This window comes from Pogona vitticeps, chromosome 2, assembly GCF_051106095.1.
Source record: "Pogona vitticeps strain Pit_001003342236 chromosome 2, PviZW2.1, whole genome shotgun sequence".
NCBI lineage: Eukaryota > Metazoa > Chordata > Lepidosauria > Squamata > Agamidae > Pogona > Pogona vitticeps.
In genome coordinates this window covers 242958802-242975063 of record NC_135784.1, presented here as the reverse complement: position 1 = coordinate 242975063, position 16262 = coordinate 242958802, and the positions used below count along the sequence as shown (strand labels likewise).

General features: G+C 40.0%; 1 protein-coding gene across 1 annotated transcript; it reads left to right on the top strand.

Moving 5' to 3' along the window:
* The first annotated feature begins 795 nt into the window (after positions 1-795).
* On the top strand, positions 796-15988 carry LOC140704883 (protein FAM240B). Its single transcript, XM_072992347.2, has 3 exons — positions 796-4138; positions 7495-7643; positions 13118-15988. Exons 2-3 carry the CDS (start codon positions 7498-7500, stop codon positions 13248-13250), a joined length of 279 nt encoding a protein of 92 aa, XP_072848448.1. The 5' UTR covers positions 796-4138; positions 7495-7497; the 3' UTR covers positions 13251-15988.
* Positions 15989-16262: the final 274 nt, after the last annotated feature.

Genomic DNA, 16262 nt, shown 5'->3' with positions numbered 1-16262 from the left:
GTCCCTCAGCAATGAGAAAATGTGTATATATTTTTTGCTCTGCTTCTGCCAGAGAGAGAGAGAGAGAGAGAGATGATGTATGGCATGGCATAAGCAGAGCAAATTATGTTAAATTTATACATCAAGGCAAGTAGCTGAATAGTGTGAAATTAATTAATGTAATGGAAGTTAAACAGCCTGAAAGGCTGTTTGAGGGACTGTATCTCTCCATATCAAACACACACACACCAAACATACATCATGGCTTTAAGATCTTCAGGGGAGGTCAGGCATGAGACAGGGCCTTTTTGGTGCCTCCTCTCAGGCTATGGAACTCCCTTCCACAGGAAATCAGGCTTGCCCCTCCTCCATGTTGTTCGGCCAAAGATCCTCCTTTTCAGACTGGTTTTTTATATGTTAACTACCAATGCCAAATAAAAAGATTTTAAAGAAAGAATTGTTCCTCTACTGCAGTGGTGTCGAACTGTGGCCCTCCAGATGTTCTTGGACTTCAACTCCCAGAAGCCTTCACCACCTCCTCTGCTGGCCAGGATTTCTGGGAGTTGAAGGCCAAGAACATCTGGAGGGCCACAGTTCGACACCACTGCTCTACTGTATCTTTGTCAAATGTGACCTTGTTTTACCAGGCTTCTGCTTTTTACTAATCAGTGGCCAAAGTCTTATTGCTTAGCATAGTAAATTACACTACAGTAGACCCATTGAATCAGTGGTGATTCAGTGAATCAACTCCTCTTTAAGTTCTAGTGATTCAAAAGGGCTTACTCTAGTTATGACTTTCTATGCTAAAGTCAGAGCAGGCCATGTGAATCAGTGGAAGCTATAGAGCAGCTGACTCCAAATCCCCATTGATTCAATATATTTTATTTATTTATTATTCGATTTTATTATTCGCCCCTCTAGACAGAGTCAGGACTACTATAGGGTGATTTACTACACCAAGCAACAAGATTTTTACCAATATATTTAATTGTTTTACTACAATTTTTATATAAGCTTTGTAAGCCATCATGAGTCCATCTACAAGCAGAAAGATGGGGTAGAAATTAAGGAAGTAAACTAGAGCATTTATTGATCTTACATTTGGTCCCCTTCCTGACTGTACAATTAATATGCAATCTGAAACTTTGTAAATCATCAACAATTAGCCACAGCAGGTTATGCAAAACTTATGTGAACACCAACAAGTATGTTAGTACTAGTTGGTACCAAGCCTCCCATTGTTTGGTCCATCCAAAAATAATTCTCCAGTATCTGAGGCAGAGCTATCTAGCATCCTTTCATTTTGAGTGGAGCTTCTAAAGAACAGAAGGTGGACTTCATGCATGCATGTGCTCTGTCACCAAGCTTTTCCCCTCCCATTGTAGTCTCTCTAGCCATGTCACTGGAATACTATGAATTTGCTTTTGCTTTGGCATGAGATAAACATGACCCCTGAAGGGATGGATATCTGTAATTCGCACTAGTGAGGGCAGAAAATTACCACACCAAGTGCACTTATAGAAGGCACTCCCTTACTGCCAATGGTATTTGGGGTTTTATAAATGCACACATGGAGACTTTCATGTTCAAAATAATGCATGCAGTACATTCAAAAATAGTATAGGATATGCCCACCTTTCAAATTCCACACTTATTTTTACAAATAAGACATCAGAAAATTCCTATTTTTTTATTGAACTTTTCAGCCACCTATACCAAGAAGAATATCCATAAGTAGCACCTGCAATAGGCAAAACAGTGACAAAGTTGCTCCAGTTGCAAATTAAAGTTGAAGCGTTTGTTTTTGCAGCTTCCCATTTTTGCTATGTAAAATTATAGTATTTTCCAATGCAAGCAAATATTAATGCAGCCTAGACTCACTCAGTGGGGGGGGGGTCAAGCTTATGCTCTGTATCTTCCTCTTTCTATTCAAGCTGGTCATTCTAAAATTTATTGCACAGCTTTACAACCTGGAGTGTGTCTACAATACACAGTTATAGCAGCATAATGCCACTTTAACTGATAGCTTGACCCCAAGGCATCTTGGGATTTATACTTAGGCAAGGGACTTAGAATTTTCTACTAGATAATTTTACAGCAGAAAATATTACATACCAAACAGAAATTCCAGGATTTTATTGAATTAATTTGTTGGAGTTTTGTTTTCAACTTTGCATGCTGTTTGTAGTTTGAGTGACTGGCTTTTTCTGGGCTGGGGTGATTATCTTTCCATCATTAACCAATTATTCCTTTGAGTCTTTTGAAATTCAAAGAGACCCCTGTCTCTTTGTAGGGATCAATTGGTAGCAGTTGTTTGTTGCTGTTGATCTGCTCAGTTGGTTGCTAATAGAAAACACTATACACAAATCTGTAATTTCAAGCAACTGTAAGTAATGTTTATTATTCTTTTTCCTTCAAATGTCTCAGAGTGAGTTGTTGAGACTTTAAGTCCCAGTTAACAAAAAAGGGGTGGACTCCGGGGAACTTGTAGCTATTCTCCTTTGTGGAGCTCTGTACTTCTGCTGTGTAGCAAAAATAGAATTTTAACAGAAATTCAAAACTTTGCCATAGGAACTATGATAATTAAAGTAATATCAAACTGCTATAGCTATATAGTTTAGATGCATTCTGAGTGCATGGATTTGCTTGTTTTCCTCTTCCTTCCTTCTCCTCCTTTGTATCACATCATAAAGAAAGCTGGAAAGACTTTAGGTTTATGAGATGTGTTTGAAACACCAGAGTCCAAACAAAGCCAGGCACAAAACTGAGTAGTAAATTGAAGCTTACATACCCTTAGAATTAAGGGAAAGAGTGACTCTAGCCCAAAACATATTTTAGTAGCATAACAGAGCTTCTGTTCCACACACACAAAATGTGCTGGCCCCTGGCCATGTTTGTTTCACAGCCTAATTAATGACATTTGACTATGGTTGTTGCTGTTATATGACTGGGAGTCAGAGAAACCTTACAGGTCTACTGCGAATCAACATGAAGCATACCTTAAGAACCTGATCTACTTTCCTCCCACTCAAGTGTTAGATTTTACCGAGCTTACTACATCCTTGTGGCTTGATGCATGATGAATAATACCATCTCTGTTATTTAAATTTGAACACGTCATACACAATGGTCTTGAAGAAAGCATTAGAAATCTGAAGGTACAATTATTAAGCATAGGGTATGTTTTCAAACTATAATGCATTCCACCCAAGAACTTTGGGACTTCCAGGGTGGTGGCCATTTTATTCTGTTGAGCAAAGCCATCAAAGCCTTGGCTGCCATATTAAGACTAACAAATACAAGATTTTGGGAGCCAGAAACCAGCTGGTGCACATGAAGTGAGACCTTGTCCACCAAATTATATATGGGTACAGTACACACATGTGGTGCCACAACACTCTTCGTAACTGGTGAAAAGCACGTATGATGTGAAACACGGCAGACTCTGACCTCAGGGCCATAAGCGAAGCCTCTGCTTATTCATTTATCACAGTGACAGGGTGTGCTACATTTGTTACACATTCTTAAAAGCTTTGAGGGTGGCTGTTGAGCTGAGTTCAGATTTCTTTACTATGCACAGAGTTAACAGCTTAGCTTGACTTCTGTCATGCACCCAGCCAGGTGTTCTTACAAAGCAATAGTTAAAAAGATTTTTGTTGTCCCTGTCACTCACTCACGTAACACAATCCTGAAACGAACAGTGTTATACAATATACAACATTCAGATCTCGTTTCCTTGGACGGAACGGCCCCGTGTTCCTGCGAGTCACATGATATCATGTTCCCGAGATCTGCACTTGTCAGAGAATAACTGCCCCCCCCCCTCGAGCCAAGTTATAACATCAGCGGCACTTGCCAGATATTATAGCATAGATCAAATGTGGCATTCAGAGCTGATACCTCGAAGCAGTCCGGCCATTCCACTTCATGTGTTGAAGACTTTACAGATGGAGATTAGTTTCTTTGCCTCCCGTTCAAATGATTCAAAAATAGCCATGTCACGAAACCCATATAAAAATGAGTGACAAGAGGAAAAGATATTCGAGGTTCATATAGTCCACAGTGGGTGGGTTAGAAAGAGAGGAACCCAAAGACAAAAGTAGCCATTTCAAAACTAACTCCTGAAAGCCTCGTGGAAGAAGCCTCTGTACTTACTACAGTAAGCCTTTAATTCTTTGATAAATTTCTGCTGTATTAACATAGTTTGCAACATGGTTTTGCACAGGTATTAACACAGACTAGATAATTTCCTTTCCCACAATATTATTAGGTGTTGTTTTTAACACAGCATTAGTTTTTTTTAAATATGTCACCTTAGTAGTCCTTTGTGTCTGTGTTTTTTACATTTGTATTTATGTCTTATGATAGAATATCAGTGATTATTAAAACAATAAATTAAAAGTTGGCACCTTAGTAAGTTAAGCTCCAGGTCATATCCTTCTATTAACTGCAATATGAAAGCTATTTGTTTTGTTTTGTTGACAATTTAAAGCATGTTTTGATAATAATTTTATGTTACCACACACTTCAATTTAAATCTGAAGTCTTCAGTCTCATGGCTTCTGCTTTGCAACTCCCATTGATTGCAGCAGCATTTACAATGCTGAGTAAACAGGCATACATTTGTATTTTATGCATGCTAAGACTCTCTTGAGATGCATTTTGTTGATAACTCTACTGAAGAGATTTTAAAATGTTAATAGAGATAAAAGTGCTCCAAAATGTCAGTCCTAAAGCATGTCTGAGTTCAACCCACTGAGTTAAACAGGTCTTATTTCCAATTAAGCATCATTACAAATGCACTATAAGTTACATGTTCTTATCTGGGAACACTGAGCTCAGTACAGCCTATTTCTCAGCAGACTTGTATGGCCTTGATCTATAAAGTTATTAAATTAAATAAGCTAAAATTATGTTTGAAACTCCATAGCAGTATGCCCCATGGACACAGCAGTCTATGCAGTCTCTGGCGTTCCATTGCATGAGCCAGAAACTGCCCTGTTTCAAGGCTTACATTTCACATAAAAAGATTCTGCCCAAAGTAACTAAAGTACTGTACTCCAAAGTTCATGGAAGCAATTTGTTTTACTCTCCACTACAGAAGAAGCCAAACAAAAGCTATTTTCATTTGAAGTTTACAGTCTAGACAAGGTATCTTGTACGATGCACAAAATATGTCAAAATATGATGTTTACACTTAAAATATGCCCACTGCACTTAAATATAGAACACCATTTCCACATGTCCAAAATGGAGTCCAGATCAATTTCCTTTAATGCAACCATGTTATTTCATTGTTTTGTCCAATGTGACTGGGGAGGCTGAACTTTGCAGAGAACAACTACACAAATTATTTATCAAACCTTATTGCCGCAGTAGAATTTGGCACAAAGAAACCTAACTTATCCCAAACTAAATTCATATCACGAGGACAGTATATTTAGCAGTCTCAGAACCAGAAGAACAATTTTATTTTATTTCTATCTCCACTTCTCCCAAAAAGCAGATTACTTTTTTGAACTCCAGCTTGGAATAAGGCCATGCTGGATGAGACCCCTGGCAGCAGTAACCCACGCAGTAACTTTTCTGAGCAGAATACATTCTCGAGTTTGGGTACCAGTTTCAACAGAAGGAAAAGAGCCACAGTGAGATTATCAAATAGTGAAGGCATTGTATGTATTTTTAGCAAAATCAGTCTCTTCTGTGTCTTTTCCTAACACTGAGTTATGTTGGTATTTATTTATTTATTTATTTATTTATTTATTTATTTATTTATTTATTTATTTATTTATTTATTTATTTATTTATTTGACTAGGCTTAGGTACCACCCCTTTAGTGCAATGCATTGTTCTGGGTGGTTTAAAACAATAGTAGTAGTTGTTGTTGTATGTTATAAAATATAATGTGTACCAAAAATGTAAAACACTAAGCAAATAAAAACAAATGGCACCAACAACAAATGCTCTATGAAACATCAGGGGCACTTGAGGCGTAAATCATGTAGAGCTGACGTGGAATGTCTCCTTGAAAAGCAGTATTTTAAGTTGCTTTCTGAATATAAACAGGGAGGGGAGCAGGCGTAGTTCCATCAGGAGCTGGTTCCACAGCGTTGGTGCTACTGCACCATCTTGTAGATGGCTTATGGGCCTCCCTCAGGGTGACTACCCAGCATAGCCTGGGAGGAGCTGATGGGTTGGGTAGATGACACTGGGAAAAGATGCTCCAACAGGTTTCAAGCAAAAATGTATATATGTACTTGGTTTCTAATTTCACTAGTTGCCCGTTCACATTGGCTGCTGGCTGAGTTTTGTCAGACCATTCCCTCCTATAGTCACATTGGTTGACTTCACCTTCCATGCTGTCTTCGGGGTCAAAATGAAGAAGCGGGGTGAGTGAGAAAGAGGGACAGAACCAGACTCAGTGCTGTTTGGTAATAAGGTGTGAGCTTTTAAACAGGAAAGGAGAAGAAAAGAGCCCTATAAAACCCTGTAAGTAGCATCCAGAAGAACATGAGAAGAGCCCAGCCTGGATCATGTAACATGTAATATGTGTGGATATTGACCTAAATATCTGAAATGAAGAATAATTAACATTTACAGTATAAGCTCTGGACTGTTGAATTTCTTTACTCACCTTTTTTATATATAATTACAATTTTAAAGGAGGGGGAAACAAAGTTCAAAAAAGGACAGAAATATGCAGGAAGGCCTAACCTAATGGAACAGAACATCAGCACATACAGCGAGTGATCTCAGCCAGTGAGGTAGCTCAAGCATAGCCTCTGCACACGTTCATCGCCTGTTCACAGCTAGGACTAATTTCATGATAAGAATCCAGGCACACATGTAAACTGTGCACCTGTCTTGATGCATTTGGCAATGTTAAAGACCTTTGCTTATGTCATGCAATAGCTGGGGCCTATGGGGGTGTGCACCTCTGAGCAAAAGACTTTCCTGTGTGCGTGGGGGGGGGGAGAGAATCTGGCTAGCTGTCTCCAGTCCCTTTCTGATAGATGCTGATAATGCTGCCTCCATTCCCCTCTTAATCCTGATTAATTCGCAGGAAATTCCTTTTGCACTCTGCACACACTCTAAAGAAATTGCCAACTAGCTGTGAATGAGTGGCTTGGCTGGTGGACTTAAGTTTTAGTTAGGGTGCTCTGCAAAGAACGTCATCTGGACAAGGTGTCTATTCTAAAAGGAAACTTTATTAAAAGGAAAAATAAAAAGCAAAAGGGCAAAGATAGTAAAGCTAACTGCCATGATCTCTCTTGACAGCCATACGCTTATGTGAAGTCAGGATCAGTCTTCATTCCATATCAGGAGCAGCATCCCAGCCGTCTTGCTGAAGAGAGCTAGCTACTTTTGGTCTCCTCCTCAAACTCCTTTTTATTCCGAATACAGGGAATTTATTTGTGCCATTTTATGATGACGGGGAAGATCTCTGTTTCCTTACCTCAAGTATTGTTGCTTGAACTACCAGTATTATTTCTGCATCTTCTCTTTGTTTTTCAGACAATGAATAGACACAGTGGCCCCAAACGTCGCCCTGTAGTAATCCATGATGCCCATGGCTTAAAGAACTTTTGGGAAGAAATAATTGAAGCACACACCAAGCAAAGAGAAGTTGAAGATTCTAGAATCACCAGAAGTGCTTTGAATAAGTGAGAAGTTTTGTTTTGTTTGAAAAAAAGAATATGTTTTTCATGCAAATGTCTTGACTGTTGAGTGCCATGTATGCTCAAGAACAGGCTTCCCCAGTGTTGTTATTCAAGTTCAATGTACTGCTGAGCACCTTATTCTCTGCAGTTCAGCAATGGAACAAGCTGCCTGGATGGAGTGCAGTTCCTACTCTGGAAGATTTGTTTAGATAAGGCTGCACGAGCATCAATCAGGAATGCCTTAAGCAGAGGTGGGAAGCCTTTGTGCCTCCAGATGTGTTGAACTACAAATCCCATAATCCTTTACTATTAGCAATTAACCGTGTTGGATGGGGCCGATAGCAGCTGTGGGACAAAACATCTGGAAAGGCCAAAAAACAGAACTTGAAATAGTTATTTTGGGAACTATAAGTCCCAGAGACTGCCAATTAGCATGCACCACAGCCATACAATTTGGGGGATTCTGGAAAAGTAACCTTTCCAGTTCCTGACAGGTTTTTCCCCATCCTTTGTGTAGTGTAAAATAGTCTGTGCCACTTTATAGCATAAGCAGTCACCTTGATAATTCACTAACATGTTGCCCAAATTATCCTTTGCCAATTTGGTTTACTGTGTAGCTGTGCTACACAAAGCAACGAGTCATCCTGCCATTTTGTATCTCTGGGACCAAAAATATAATATCAATCAAATTTGGGCTTCAGTCATTGGCTAAATATAAGGAAAGACAGAAGCAGGGTATTTTCCCCCCACGCAATACAGTTGGGTGGAACAGTTACGCTGAAATCGCTTCATACCTCAGCTTCTTAAAAGACTAGAGATATCCAGTATCTTTGCACTGCACATTTCTACCAGCTTTATACCACTTTCATTGTCATGAATCCATCCCTGGCATTTCTACAATTGATGGTATTGTGAGGTACTTAATCTTTCTGCTGCAGACCTCTTGTCCAGTTGCCCAAAATACAATTGCCTTGATGTCTGTCCCCTCTGCCATGTTAAACCGATATCATCCTCAGCCCTTCTTTTCCCAGGAATTTTGGACACCTTCTAAATAATTTGCCAAACAACAAATCTCAGGATTTGAACTCTCTTCTTAGGAGAGAGTCATGATAATTAAAGGGGTAAGAAATAGAGAGAGGGAGAGTGAGTGAGTGAGTGAGTGAGTGAGTGAGTGACTGACTGACTGACTGACTGACTGACTGAGTGCAGATCCACTTCTTTTCTTGCTGGGAATCAAGAGGAGCTAAACAGGCACTTGGTGGCATGGCAAAAACTCAGTAGTGGGTGATATGCCAACTGTAACTCCTGTTCTTTCTTTCTTTCTTTCTTTCTTTCTTTCTTTCTTTCTTTCTTTCTTTCTTTCTTTCTTTCTTTCTTTCTTTCTTTCTTTTACTGTTTTTCTCCATCACTCAAACAGTCAATGATCATTCATTCTTTCCCCCTCCTCAGTTTTGCATCACTACATATCAACCAACTGAAGGAACTTTTCTTTTACCATGACAACAGATGAAAGGAGATACACAATGTATTTAAATATCTCGGTGTTCCTTTGATATAAAACACTTGCAATTTTTTGTGTAAAGATCAAATACTTTTATTCAGAGATGAGACACCAGGTATTGCATACCACCATAAAACACACCAGGTCTTGTCAGACTTCAGAAGCTGAGTAGGGTCAGGCCTGGTTGACATTGGGATGGTGACCCCTTGGGAACAGCATAGGTCTCCAAGGAAAGCTAGGGAGAATTCTGCATGAAACCCTGGAGAGTCACTGCCAATCAGAACAGACAGTAATACTGGGCTCAGTGGACCCATGAATTGATTTGGCATGAGGCTGCTTCTGGCATTTCTATTCCAGCAAACTACGATAATGCAGCAACTCTACAATCAGACCTCCTGTTTCAACACTTCCTTCTTCTGTTCTCTTATTTAGATCCTGAGCCTCTATACTTGGTCCCATTACCTTAGAAGGATCAGGCCTATTCTGGGTGTGCAACTGCTTTGTTGCAAGCAGCAGTGAGGCCAGGTTTCAACAGAAAACCAGTGACTTTGAGACTTCAGAATACCCACCTGCACCCTAACACAATTTAATTGACGTGGGTGTATTGTTGTGATAAGAAGGAGAGATTATCTGTCACTGTGGTTGATGGGTGTCACTAGCTGGTCTTTAGTGTGTAGTGATCCCTGGTCCTTGTGGCTGGGTAGAGTTCATTGACCTTTTGCACGCTGTATTTTTGAGAGCTGGGAGCCATGTTTTGTTGAGTTTCAAACTTTCCTCTTTTTTGTTGAAGTTCTGCAGCTGCTTGTGGATTTCAATGGCTTCCCTGTGCAGTCTGACGTAATGATTGCTGGTGTTGTCCAGTATTTCGGTATTTTGAAATAGAATTTCATGTCCAGCTTGTTTTAGGGCATGTTCAGCTACTGCAGATTTTTCTGGTTGTTTTAGTCTGCAGTGTCTCTCACGTTCTTTGATTCTGGTGTGGATGCTTCGTTTTGTGGTTCCAATATATACCTGGCCACAACTGCAAGGTATCTGGTATACTCCTGCAGTGGTGAGGGGGTCCCTTCTTTCCTTTGCTGACCGTAACATTTGTTGTATTTTTGTGGTGGGCTTGAATACTGTTTGTAGGTTGTGTTTTTTCAAAAGTTTCCCCATTCGGTCCGTGACCCCTTTGATGTATGGCAGAAATACTTTATTTGTTGGTGACTGTTTTTCTTCTTCAGTTCAGAGTTGTTTTCTTGGTTTGAGGCTCTTGTGATTTCATTTTTGGGGTAGTCATTTGCCTGTAGGGCCCAATTCAGATGGTTGAGTCATAATCAAAACACTGGTAGACCGTGCAAATCAGAACTGTGGAGCTCAGTTTCTCAGCACTGAACTCAACCATCTGAATTGGGCCCTACAGGCAAATGGCTACTCCAAAAATGAAATCACAAGGACCGGGGATCACTACACACAAAAGACCAGCTAATGACACCCATCAAACACAGTGACAGGTAATCTCTCCTTCTTATCACAACAATACACCCACATCAAGACATACTAATCACCCATCTACAGAAAAAGACAAAAGCCCATCTCACAGCCATAAATACTCCACTCGCAAGCCAAATACACCAGAGCACAGAGTGCTGTCTTCTGAAGATGCTGGCCACAGAGACTGGTGAAACGTTAGGAAGAACAACCTTCAGAACACGGCCAAAGAACCCGAAAACCCACAACAACCATTAGATGCCGGCCGTGAAAGCCTTCACGAATACAGAAGAAGAATTCTTCACACAGTACTATAAGCAGTTACAGATCTCAGAAATTACACAGAGATACAAAAAACAGCAATATTAGGAACAGCATACATACTGCACCAATATTTAACAGATACTTAGGTTTTTGGATAAAACTTGTTTCTGTTATTTAATACCAGTCAATGTTTCTATAATTTTGACTGTGCCTGGTGTTTTTGGATGATGATGAGATGATGATAATGTAACAGGACAGTGCAATGCGGAAACACATCATGTCTCCAGAATGGTTGCAATCCAAAGTGCTGAAGACTGCAGCACATACAGAGAATGACCACCACAAGCTGTGCCTTAGTCCCTTCAAAGTCAGGGAGAACAGATGAATATCTCCTTATTGCTGGGACAAAGAGAACAGTTATTCATACATGGAGCTCTGCATAGACACTGAACTCACAACAGCATGTTAAGGAACTATTGAAGTCCCTGTTTCATTGTGAGCATGAGTTATACCTTAGGTTGTGTTTTTTTTTTAAATCATAGCTCTTCGTCAGACATACTGACTTCTGTCAAATAATATCCAGCAGTTCCACTCAGGCTAATCTTTAAAAGCCACACATTCTTTAAAAAGGATAACACAAATCAAACAATGTGCTTTTATCTTGGCAAGATAGAGAGAATGACCTCACAAAATATAGAGATCTTGCCTAGGACAGCTGGCACTTCTGAGCAAGCAAGAATTTGAATTGAAAGCAAATATTTCCTTTGTTGCTGTCTGGCATATTGGAGTGAACAAGGGTCTCTAAACCAACCAGGTTTTGTTGGGGGGGGGGGAGGAAGGAATGGTACTGTGCATTGGCTAAAGATATTCCCAGCTGATTAGTATTAATTTTAAGGACTATGTCCTCATGAGAGTGCCACTTTTGCTACAGGGCACACCAATATTTTAGAAAAGTTAAAAGGGTGATTTGCAATCTCAGTTGGAAACAAAATTAAAATGACCACCAGCCTTAGAAAGGCCGGTTAGGTTTACTGAGATATTAAAGGAAGGAGGCATGAATAGTAAGAAGCATATTAAGCAGTGACAATATACAGTAATATTTTTATTCCAGACCAGGAATACAGAAAACTTTACATGCATGGTTCCATTGGAAAGATAATCTGGCTGGCAGTGATAGCCTCTAGTAACATTATTTAGAGGTTTAGGAGAGAGCATTACACCACGGAAATCATAAGCCTCGGGAATCATTCTTGTTCATAATTTTTAAAATACTTGTGATAATTATTGTTGGAAATGTATTGCATGTGGGCTTTCCCCGTTTCCCAAAATACAAACTGTTTTGCAACACTTGTCTATTCTTGCACGTGTTCACATTGGATTGCAAAGACACAAGCAGAGAGCTTGGATCCCAGGGATCAAGTGTCCATAGAATCTGGTCCATGCGGCCCCATTGTAGGAAATGCTTCCATCCATGTGGATCCCCTACCATCAACCACACAAGTGTAATCTGAGAGCCGTACAGAATGTGCAAATACCAAGTATTCTTGCCTTTAGTGACTGGGAATCTTTCTCTTTCATTAAGACATGTCCTCTGCAACTGGTCATGCATTGAGAGACCAGCCAAGCATATAGAATGTGGCCATGTCAGTGCATCATTAAAAGGGCACTTTCTTGATTCAAAATGAATGTACATCGATTCCTTGGATTTTGTTTTGCCCTTGGAGTGCCATAAACATAGACTGTGAACACAGATTTCCTTGATCTCATTTCCAATGCATGTGATATCTGACTTTTCCTCCAAGACAGCACTTATGCTTCATCCAGAGAATTCCCAAAGGAGAAGGCCATACAAATCACTAATGACACCGTTCCTATGCCTCTGAAGTTACTTCCAGTGCATGCATTATATGACTTTTCCTACCAGACAAGACTTAATGCTTCATCAAGAGAATACCCAGAGGAGTAGCAGCATGTATTTCTAATGACAGAATTTTCCCTGCTTGTTTGACTCCCCTGGAATCTAGCAATGTCACCAGGTTTCACAGTGCTGATGAGTTATACCATTAATATTCTCTCTGTGTCCCTAGCCAGGAGGCCAGAGAGATACCTACACTAAATTAACACAAGACAAGTGCATGGGTGATGAAAGAAAAGGACAGTATCAGTATCACTCAAAAGAACTAAACATTTGGAAAATCTGGCTAGGGATTCACTAATGGGAATGTTTCTTCCTTGTTACCAGGCTCCGACGTGAATGGACCCAGAGGCTGGAAGGTCGGATAAAGATGCTTCAGAAGACCAGCGAAAAGTCAAAAGTGCAGTCTAGCCTTCTGCCAATTGAAACTTTTCAGCCAATACATAAAACAGCAGCCTAAAATTGTTGCTGACATGTGAAAGAATTTTTTTTTTTTTGGATCTGACCGTGATCGCAGATACACCAACTGTGAACAGCAGTTCCAATCAAATCTATGTTAGAAATGAACTGATAAAAGAAATCAGATAGCTCATGTTTTCCTTCACAGTTCTGTGTAGGTCAATTAATAGCAAAATAATATTAACAGCTAAAATGTTCAGTTATGTGTATTAATCTGTTTCTGCATTTAGAATCTCTTTGGCAGGCTCTTGCATACATCAGGTTACAACATTATAGCCATAGCTGTAGAATAACATCCCAATTTGCCCATTGGATTTTAAAACCCTAAGGCTATGCTAGCAACCCATAGCTTAGAGGTGGCCATCTTTGATGGGTCCAAGAGGCAAATTTTTGCCTCTGGGATCCTTTGCAGGCTATGTTGATTCTTTAAAAAAATTAAATGAGAAAATGAAACCGGGTGTGGTCAGAAATCCATTTCTCATTCTGAAAAATGAGGGTTTTTTGTTGTTATTGGTAGTGGTGGTATGAAACACTTTAGGGGAGTTGTGGCTTATTTAGAAGGCAGGTTGTTCCTCTTGGAGACTTCCCAGAGGGGTAATATGCCTTTTTTCCTGAGGAAACTATAATTTCAGCACAGTAGGCACTACAATGGGGCTGCAGAATCTTGGAGGATGCATTTCTTGTAGATGAACTATAAATGAGATTCATTTTGCGTCTCCCTGGCAGACAGAAGAGTTACTTTAAGGGAAATTGTTCCCTACAAAGTGACCATTTTGGGTACAATTGGATGTGGGCCTTTCCCGCTGTCTAATCGCACCCTTACTGACAGGTAACTTGTAAGGTAAAGTAAATATTGGCCTATATTCCTCAACCTGGGAATAAACTACCGTAACTGGGAGTTCTACCTGACAGACACCAAAATATGGCTCACCTAACTGAAGTCTTTGGGGCTGAGTTCAGTCTAGCTCCAAACAAGCTTCTTGTTCTTGCCTCAGTGCTAGCTGGGAGCTTGCTTTCTGAACAGGAATCCAGGCCTAGCTAGGCCTAGCTCAGCTTCAAAGCCTTCCAGTTGAGGCCTTTCTCCCAGGTCAGCCACATTTAGATGTCTGTCAGGTAGAACTTCCTGGATAAAGAATTATGGGATTTGTAGTCCAAGAAATCTGAAAATCTCATCCTTATTGATTAGCATACAAGTTGTGTAATGAAAGCTGAAGTCCTGTTCATCTGGGCAGCAGTGGAGTTAAAGCAGTGGTTCTTAACCTTTGTTACTCAGATGTTTTTGAACTGCAACTCCCAGAAACCCCAGCCAGCACAGTTGGTGGTGAAGGCTTCTGGGAGTTGCAGTCCAAAACTCCTGAGTAACCCAAGGTTAAGAACCAGTAAGTTAAAGGATACAGTAGGTGACAGGTGAATGGCCAGATCCTAGGTTGCAGCAGCAGCATCAAGGGAATCACGAGACATGAAGTACAACAGTTTGCTTTGATTGAAATGGTAGCCATAGTTAAAAAATAGTATCATATGGGAAGCCAGAGGATCCAAACAAATCAAAGGATCAACCAAAAAGCCTTATGCGGATATTACTTTCACAGACAAAATCATTGTACTTCAAGCCAGGTGCCCTGGCCTCTCCTGTTTTTGTCATTGCTTTCTGCATGACGAAGGTTTGCAAAGGAGATGTTAGTGTTTGTGTTTAGGCTCATCACAGGAACAAGAATGTGGAAAATTAATGTTCTTGTTGCAGGCAGGAATCTCTCAACAGATGCATTGATTTCCATGTATAGAAAGCAATGATGCTAGGGGAGAAACTATGTAGGTACTCTGCCTCCAAGCAGGACTATCCACAAAGGCAACATCTGAATAGGGCTTATGTCATGCAAGGTATGGATGGGAAGTAGGCAGGAAAATAAGTAAGAAGAAAAGAAAGCAGAAAATTGGTTCTTAGATCTTGCTCAGACTGAAGAACAGAAGGAACTTCAGGGGTATTAAAGAACAAAGTTTCACTGTTTATGGTAACCCTACTAGGGTTTAACAACCCCCAGAAACCCTACTATGGGTACCATAAATCAGAATTTACTTGACAGTATGTAATACATCCACACACCTCTACACCACTGTTGCTAGTGAGAGTAGCACAGGTCCATGATTATTAGGTTGAAGACCCATGATGATTTTTAAATTAAATAAGTTTCAGAATGGGAACATCCATTACTTCTAATGCCACTGAGGAACAACCTGAAGAAAGGTGTGGTTTGCTAAGGAAATCATTCCCTGGGAGTTAATAATTTCCCCACAATAACTACAAACACTAATGAACATAATTACTAGGCTAGCATATGTTTGAAAGAAGGAAGGAGAAAGGAGAAACCTTTTAAAGCAGTTCATTTTTTAAAAAAGATGAAAAGAAAATACTGTTTGGACACTGGTGAGGTTTAGATGAAAACTAGAGCCAAGAACACTTATGTAAGTGAGCAGGGAAATTGTAGTTTGGCACACAGACAACAATGTAATTTATTGAAACATCCATAGAAAGTTATGCAGGCAGTCATTTGCCAGCTTGGATCATCTCCTCTTTATGAAAGACACATTTTTCCAGGACTTGCTCCTCATCACCACCAGTCTGGCAATGCACTTGGACAGTTGTTATATACAACAATGTACAGTTGTTATGAATTATGTATATGTGTTGTGTATATGTGTGGCTGTGCTGCCCCATCCATTAATAAAGTACAATAAACAGCATATGTATTAAAAAGGGCTTTTCACCCCCACCATAATAATGAACGGGCTTTCTCTTTGCTAATGACTATGAGTGGTGTTGCCTCATTGAAGACATGAGATGTTTTGTCAGTAACATCAGTGGAGAAAGAGAACTTGTTTTCCTCCCATCACCAAGTATATTATTTACAAAGTCAGATCTTCCTGGAGGGTCAAGCTAGTTGTCACACTAACTGCACAAGGATGGTCCTTTCTTTAATTAGATGTTGTGGCAGGCGACCACAGTGCCCAAGGCAGG

Bases quoted from the DNA above. Each gene is read 5' to 3' on its own strand.
- LOC140704883 (XM_072992347.2), top strand. From the start codon at position 7,498: ATGAATAGACACAGTGGCCCCAAACGTCGCCCTGTAGTAATCCATGAT. The intron at 7,644-13,117 runs GTGAGAAGTTTT...CCTTGTTACCAG, and splicing joins ACCAGAAGTGCTTTGAATAA to GCTCCGACGTGAATGGACCC.